The sequence below is a fragment of the Juglans microcarpa x Juglans regia genome, chromosome 7D (assembly GCF_004785595.1).
Source record: "Juglans microcarpa x Juglans regia isolate MS1-56 chromosome 7D, Jm3101_v1.0, whole genome shotgun sequence".
Classification (NCBI taxonomy): Eukaryota; Viridiplantae; Streptophyta; class Magnoliopsida; order Fagales; family Juglandaceae; genus Juglans; species Juglans microcarpa x Juglans regia.
This window is the reverse complement of record NC_054606.1, coordinates 17684941-17693277: the sequence shown is the minus strand read 5'-3', so window position 1 is coordinate 17693277 and position 8337 is coordinate 17684941. Positions and strand designations below refer to the sequence as shown.

Below are 8337 nucleotides of genomic sequence, written 5' to 3'. Positions count from 1 at the left end.
AAACAACGGGCAGGAGTAGGGAGTATTAAGATATAAAATAAGTAATATCTACTTCTTCCCATCAGTTTAAAATTTTAGGATAAGTGGTGATTTCACATGATATCAAAACAAAGATATTGAGTTCGAACCCTAACTCTACACTCTACCCTATTTAATTAAATATTCCACGTATTGAATCATCCATTTTAGGAGAGTTTCGCCCACACATGAGTAAAAATATTAAGATATAAAATAAATAATAAAATTTACCTCTATCCATTAGTTTAAGATTTTGGAATAAGTGGTGATTTAGGAATAAGTCTCCAATTTTGAAGCCCCTTTATTCAATTCATGAATCCATTTGAATTTACATGCAGTGAAAGTTTTACAAATATAACTACACAGTGGAATGTGTACTTTTAGGTCGTCCACAAGGCTTCATTGCAATTAATTTAACAGCTAGCACAACTACCAGAACCAATAATGCAAGCTTCATCAATGACTTTGGCTTCTTCAGATCCCAGGTTAAGCCACCAACCACTAGCTTATAACGGCCATTTAGGACTCTAATTAATTCACCTGTAGCATCTGCAACCATGCTACTCTTTCCATCCCAACTGCTCGACTCCTTTTTCTTTGGTGCCTTTTGAGGATCTTTGTTACCATGATCTAAGACACTTTCTTGCACAGTAGTTTTCTCATATGATCGTTTATCCACATGACTGCTGGCCTCTGAAGCAACTTCTGGAGCAGCCTGTTCTTCATGAGCATCGGCCTTCTGATCTTGTGGTTCACTTTTGGGCTTGTGTTGAGAGATCACTTTTGGGTGTCTGACGTAAAGTATGCCTTTTTCAAACTCTGCAGTGATTTCAGTTGTCTCTGCATTCGATGGGACCGAGATTTCCTTCCTGAAACGCCGATATTTCTGGTCACCAAGCGGGCGTTCGCCGCTAATCCTAAGAGTACGATTTGAGGTGAGCTGAACCCTTAATTGCTCCTTTCTAAAACCTACGCCATCACGGTAGATTGTTTAAATAAGAAACACTGGCACAAGTTATGTTAATATTTTCTTGTCTTTTGTGAGCACTAGAAAAAAACTGTTTATTTGTAGACAGTTAATTCCAGCGAAATGATTATTTACAGTTACAATAGTCTGTTTTAATCATAAATAATCTTTTTATTAAATTAAATGACCACAAAAACCGACTTTTCTTGTAGTGGGGGTGCTGCTAGGTATATATCTTGCATGCATGTGTTGAACATTTTACTTTTGGTGTGTTTCTAAAGGTTCGTCTTTTTCTCTTTTCAATTGATCCATAACCCAACACTCTTCCTCAATTACTGAAACAATTCTAGCGTGTAAAATGTCAAGTAAACATTATTAAAATAATTAAAATACACAAATCTTATTTGAAAAACATAATAAAAATGCAGAATAACTTGAGGGGTAACCAACCACGTCCCCTGGCCATTGAAGACTCATACGTGAGTCTCCACGACCGTGAAAGATTCACGTGCCTTTGTTGGGTCTCCATCCAATTCTTGTCATCGGCTGTTCTGTAGATAGTATAATCATGGAGATCTAGTACAATAGATCCTCAAGATTAGATACCATGGCCATGGTAGAAGGTCCATGGTGTGGTTGTAGGTCTTCAGTGGCCTGGGTTAGTTATGAAAGACCAACGACAAGGTCAGAGAACTACAATCTAGCCATAGGTCTTCTTCTTCCGTGGTGTGTCCATGGAGACCAAGCCTTGGAGAGTACCATTAGTAGGCCTTCATGACCAGAGACTTAGCTAGGTCCTGGCAAAAGACCAGCGGTTTTGATTTCCAGTAGCTCTTCGTGGCTATAGCCTGGTCCTGGCAAAAGACCAGCGGTTTTGATTTCCAGTAGCTCTTCATGGCTATAGCCTGGTCTTTATGGGTCTGACTGGGGTGAATCGATGAGTTAACTTTCTTATTTAATTTTTGTGCTTTTAAAGATTTTTTTTTTCTTTTAATTGTTGTAAGGCTTGATTTAATTCAAAGACATGGATTTTCCACGTCGGTTTTTTAGTTCACACGGTGAACATGTATTAATACCACATTATAAGTTTATCAAATCATAATAATGAAATATGTATATCAGATTATAATGTTTATAGTTATATAAAATATATCTGAAATATCATGTCAAAGTACGATCAATTTATAAATGTTCTTTAATTTTGAAATTCTCCTTATCGGCCTAGCTAGCTCTCCCCTCATTACTAACAAGCTGATATTGGAGCAAGGCTCGTCTTGCTCGGCCAAGTCATAGAACCTTGAACAAAGTAATAACTCATGTTAAAATATCAAATAAATAATAAAATTTGTATATTTCTATTGGTTTAAGTTTTTTAAATGGGTGATGATTTTACATGATATCGGAGCATAAGTACTTCTCACTACATCAAATCTTTTTTTTTTTTCATGTGGGACTGTGGTCGAAAAAAGTGTATGTTTCGTGGGAAAAGATCTTAACACTCTATTTCATTTAATTAAATATTTCACGTGTTGAACCTCTTGTTGAAGAAAAATCAGACTCTCACGTGCAAAAAAGTGTTAAGATATCAAATAAATAACAAAATTTTTATTTTTTCATTAGTTTAAATTTTTGAAATAAATGATAATTTCACAATAATTATAAACACTCTAGGGAGGAATGAAAAATAAACTCACCTGGCAGGAGAAGGATTAAAGTGTCGCATTCCTCTTTTGCCCACTCCATTTGAGGTTCAAAATCCTCATAAACACGATCTACAGGTGGCTTGGCATCCATCTTAACTCAAGTTTCTTTTATGATGAGTTGGCTATTTCATTTGTTCTGACAACTTCCAAATGAACTCGGGCATGACGTTGAGTTTTATATACATGAAGGGAAGCTAGCTAGGATATTGGTTATTATAATGTGATCTCGTGATCAGCTTTTGTGTTTTCTTTGAATTTCGTTATTTCCTTTTTATTTACTTTTATGATTTTTTTAGAAATGAGATGAAATAAGATGAGATTAAAATTAAAAAATTAAATAAAATATTATTAGAATATATTTTTTAATATTATTTTTATTTTAAAATTTAAAAAAGTTGAATTATTTATTTTATTTTATATAAAAGTTTTAAAAAATTATAATAATAAAATAAAATAAGATAAAATAAAATAAAATAAAATGAGATATTTAAGAATACAAATATCCCTTGTTCACGCAGGGGTAATTACTTCATACACGGGGAAAGTGAAGGTTCTATCTTTGTAGCCTTCTAGAAATCTTCTTATCAGAATATCTTTCTTGGAAGAAGAAATGAAGAATTCCAAGTTAATTTGGGGCACGATGCCCCTTATTCGTACTCGACTGTTACATGTAAAGAATCTCTGGTGCTTCCGAAACTTTGAACGTACAAGCTGATGACAAGTGGAAAAATTGACTTATAATAATAATAATTATAATAATAATAATAAGCTCAAGTTCAAATTATGTTAGCTAGGCTAGACCCAGTTCAAATTATTAAATATATTTAATATTGTTAATACTTATTAACACATTCAACACACTATATTGATTTGGAAGTCTTTATATATATATATATATCAGTTAGCATTAAAAAGTATATATAAATGTTTTGATTTATTTTATAACTAAAATATGTCTCACATCAAGTGGTGCGTTTACACACCCATTTGTAATTAGTTGGAGTGAGCCGCGTACAACAACCTTAGTATCCATATATGAAGGCTAAGAAATTGCTAGACTAGAACAATTATTTTCAAACCTCCGTTATTTCTCCACGAGATTCTGATAATTTGAACAAATCATGGGTGAAGGAGGTATCGCTACAACAAAAAATACTTTTTGGGACGATTTTGTTTTGGAACGAAATAAAAATCCTCCCAAAAAGTAAGATTTTGGGATGAATTTCAAATTTCATTCTAAAAAAATGACGAAAGAAAAAAACCGTTCGAATGCGTTCGAACGTTATAATTAGGGACGAAATATTTTGTTCCTAATAATGAAACCGTTTGAATGTAATATTTTAACGTTTAGACGGTTAAATTTAACCGTTCGAACGTACATTTTGGCGCGTTAAGTAATATTATTATAGCGGAAAGTTGTTATATCGTTTGAACGTAAAATTCTCATCGTTCGAATGATTAGTCAGCACTGTTCGAACGTACATTTTGGCGCTTTAAGTATAATTATTATAACAGGAAACTGCTCTACGTTCAAACATACAATTTAACCGTTTGAATGAGGAATCAGAACTGTTCGAACGTGCAATTTGAAGTGTTAAGTAACATTATTATAGCGAATATTGCTCTACCGTTCGAATGATGAATCAATACTGTTCGAACGTTATTTGTATGGTTCGAATGGTGATCATATGTTTTTTTTTTTAGAGAATTATATTTATATTACGAACAATGTCAGTCTCATGGTTATTTATTTAATTCGCACTTATTATAAAATTTTTGTGAGTATTAAATAGTTTCTAATGTATTTTTTCAAATATTATGAATGTCTATTTAGTTTTTTATTATTGACTTTAAATAAAATAGTTATCGTTCGAACGACCACATAAGATTCGAACGCTCTAATTGCGTGGAGTTCGAACGGTACGTGAGTTCGAACAATCACGTACCGTTCGAACTCCATTTATTTTCATAGTTTTCGAACATAACATATACTGTTCGAACGCTTTTATCGTTCGATCTGACCCTTTAACGTTCGAACGGAAAGCTAAATAAATACCGTTCGAACGTGTGTATAATTTATTTTTGTTCGAAAGTATTTTGCAATCGTTTAAACACATTAATCCTGTTCGAACGTAAAATTATAACCTTTTGAACGATATTCTGGGACGAATTTTAACTGTAACAAAAGAAATTCCCGTTCGAACGTGTTCAAACAGTTTCCTTCAAATTCGTCCTAAAAGATATTTTTTGGCACGAAATGTTGATTTTCGTCCCAATATATCTTTTAGCACAGTGTTGTTGGAACCAGCTCGGGACGAATTTTTTTCGTCCCAAAAAATCTTTTGGGTCAAAATGACTATAATTTGGGGCGAAAATTTTCATCCCTAAAGAGCCTTCTTGTTGTAGTGTATGGATTTGGAAGGGATGTTTAGGTCTCATGGCAATAAGCTCACGACTAGAGGGTAGATTCAACCTACGGGCCCAAAATTGGGAGACTCACGGCCTAAGAGCCCATGGCACGAACTGTGTGATATGATAATGCCGATAGATCAAAGTCGTTATCTCATTCACTTATTAAGGGATTATTCATGATGAACGCTTAGATTTAATGGTTATATATGTCCTCAGAGCCTCTAAAAATAACATCTGAAGGTAATAGATAATTCATTATTACTTACACACTTACATTGAGACTTAATCTCTCTAACTTAGGCATCGGAGCTCCTTTGGGCACCCAGTGACGCCCTCTCATCTGTTGCAGGTTATCTGAGTCGTCAATGGTGTGAAACAGGTCATTTACAATGGCACTGTCTATGGGATCTTTCCAGACTTCAGCGTGATTTTTACATGCCCACTACTGAGCAATCTCAAGCAACCGGCGATCAATAGATGAATGTGGCAGAGGTAGAAGCAAGACTAGCAGAAGCCAAGGAAAAGTTGGAAAAGGCTATGACAGTGGTTGAGCATGACTTACAGAAAGAGAATGAAGAGTTGAAGCGGCAAAATGCCACTACACTACCTGTCCAGAATGGGCAAGTGGAAGAAGATGCACACAGTGCAGGAGGCATGAATGGTGAAGAACTGGAAAAGAAGAGGTTACATGACGAACTGTGTAACCTCGTTGACAAATATGAGGAGATGGCAAGAAGAATGGGAAGGTCCTCTTCTGTTGAACAACTACTTAACTGGACCAACCTTTCTTACAACGAGGAAGTAATGGCAATGCCCTTTTCACCCAAGTTTAAAGTTCCTCAGATCGACATGTATGATTGGTCGTGGGACCCTGTAAATCACCTGAAGAACTTTAAAGCGCACATGACTCTCCATGGCTGTGATGGCTTGAGTTTTGTCTAGGCTTGGTCCTTAGAATTGTTCTAAGTTGTCGTGGTATTTAGGAGCCTTAGAAGCCTTTGGTGTAGTAACTTAAGCTCAAGAGAATAGTGGCACTAGTTTACCTTAGAATTTCGGCCTTATTGGGAATTTAGGTCCAATGGTTTAGTCCAATGATCCAATTCAAAATTTACTAAGTGTTATGTGACCCAAGAATGTTTTTGCTTTGAACCTAGTCTTGAAAGTGGGCTAAGGGGGAAAAGAGGTGTAGGAAAGCACCCAGATGGGCTTATAAGCCCAGCCCATTGCTTTTTTTTGTCAAGAAATCGAGTTCCAAGGTAGGTTTCGTCGAAATGGGAGTCTAGGGAAGTGAAATGGTATCTTTCTTGAAGCTTTGCATAGGAAACTAAAGGGAGGCCTTTGAGATTTCAAATTTTGTTAGGTTTTGCCATGTGTCAAGCATGCACCAAGGTTCTAGAAGATTTTTAGATGTGACTTTTTATCAAGGACAAGTTTGCCCCTGGGATTTTCGGCAAGCATACCCCCAGGTATTCCATTTGCTTGCCACTTGTCACTTAGTGCATTTTGGACCAATGAAATGTGAAGGGTCACCTAGGGAATGAACTTTGGGAAGATGAAGCAACACCTTCAGAATGAAAAGTGAAAGGGACGGCTAGGGCTATGGCACACGCCCATGCCACTTGTCCTCCATGCCAAGAGTCTTTCATTAGGAATCGGAAAGGTCATGCACGGTTTTACCAAGTTACCCCTTGAGAAGATGTTGACTTGTTAAAGGACAGGAAAGGCATAAGAGAGAAATGTGATTTTCGGCCAAGGAGGGAAGCCCACACGCCACCTCCAAGATTTTCTTGCCCCTTCCCAATGCAATCTAAGTGAGGAACTCCAAGAGGTTTTCAGTTTTTGAGAGGGGAAGAAGAATGAATCTTGCCACTTGTCTCACATGCAAAGGTTTTGATTCATACAAGGAGGGAAGTGAAGGGTCACTATATAAAGAGAATGGTGCACGCCTAGGAGGCTTTTCCCTTGCCATTTTTCGGATTCTTGCATGAGTTTCCACTCTCTCCACACAATTCTCTCAAGTTCATTTGAAAGCTCTCTCTCTTTTTCTTGTGTTTTCTCACCAAACAAACAAGAAAGATCCTTGCAAGAGAAGGATTCAGCACTATCCAAGGATTTACGAGGTAATATTCGGTTTTCCTAAGTCTTGCTCACACATACAAATCTTTTCTCAATCCGAAAATGAGATTCAAATCTCATTAGACTTTGAGAAATGATAGAACACACACTTTCTATTATTTTATTGGAAAATAACTTAGGGTTTCTAAGAGAAACCCTTGAGACCAATTAGTGAAGGGGGAATTTATCCTCCATATTTCGACCATCACATGTATTCTTGGCTATTCTAGGTTTTGTTTCACCTTATGAGTGAAATGAAGAAGGTTTTAACCTAATAACCCTAGAAGATGAATGGGTTAAAACCAAGTGATGCCCTAGAAACACACACTAAGAACATGAGTTAGGGTTTTAGATGCTCTTTCTAATATGGTATGTTCGGATTTACAACTTGCTAGTGTTCCTTTACAAGGTTTTTGTAAGTATACACTCAATCTACTCTAGGTTGATATTTGTATATGATTGTGTAAATCTTTGCATTACCATGTTTGTTTTGGTTGCTATTTCTTGATTTCTTGTTTGATTATGTTAATATGATCTTATATCAATCTATGTAATGAATTATATGCTTTGAAATTGTGATGAATATGCCATGAAATACTTGTATATGTTTTGGTTTTCACATGTTTAAGAATGATGGAATATGTATCATGACATTTCGGCCATACCATGTCTTGAATGATTCGGATATTTGTCAAAGGTTATGATTTCATACTTTGTTTTACTAAACTATGATTCCTATGTCATTTTCTTGAAGTTTAGAACATGTTTATGTGATGAATCTTTATGTTTTTGTACCTAAGTTTCAGCCTAAGCAAGTTTTTATGGTTCTATGCACATGTTTTGATATCTATCATGTTTATGTGATCATGCTATTAAATGATATGTTATGCTTGGTTGTTATGTGCACGGCATCTCATATGTCATATGTCATGCATAAGTAAGCATGTTTAAGTCTCATGTCACATGCATTTGGGGAAGAAATGTTTTCAATGAAGTGTTTTCAAAGAAGAGTTTCAAAAGTGTTTTCGAAGAAAATGTTTTCAAATAAAATTTTTTATCATGACCCCAAGTGCTAGGACCGGAGATTGTCCTAGTGGAACTCTTATGTCCACTCTAGAGTGC

At 35.6% G+C, this 8337-nt stretch overlaps 1 protein-coding gene across 1 annotated transcript; it reads right to left on the bottom strand.

Annotated features, from left to right (window-relative positions):
• Positions 1–232: 232 nt before the first annotated feature.
• Positions 233–2891, bottom strand: LOC121238181. The gene is made up of 2 exons (XM_041135022.1): positions 2680–2891; positions 233–987 (listed from the first exon to the last, which is right to left on the bottom strand). The coding sequence occupies exons 1-2, from the start codon at positions 2777–2779 to the stop codon at positions 377–379; spliced, it is 711 nt and encodes a 236-aa protein (XP_040990956.1). The 5' UTR covers positions 2780–2891; the 3' UTR covers positions 233–376.
• Positions 2892–8337: the final 5446 nt, after the last annotated feature.

Bases quoted from the DNA above. Each gene is read 5' to 3' on its own strand.
- LOC121238181 (XM_041135022.1), bottom strand. From the start codon at position 2,779: ATGGATGCCAAGCCACCTGTAGATCGTGTTTATGAGGATTTTGAACCT. The intron at 988-2,679 runs GTGAGTTTATTT...GTGATGGCGTAG, and splicing joins TTTAATCCTTCTCCTGCCAG to GTTTTAGAAAGGAGCAATTA.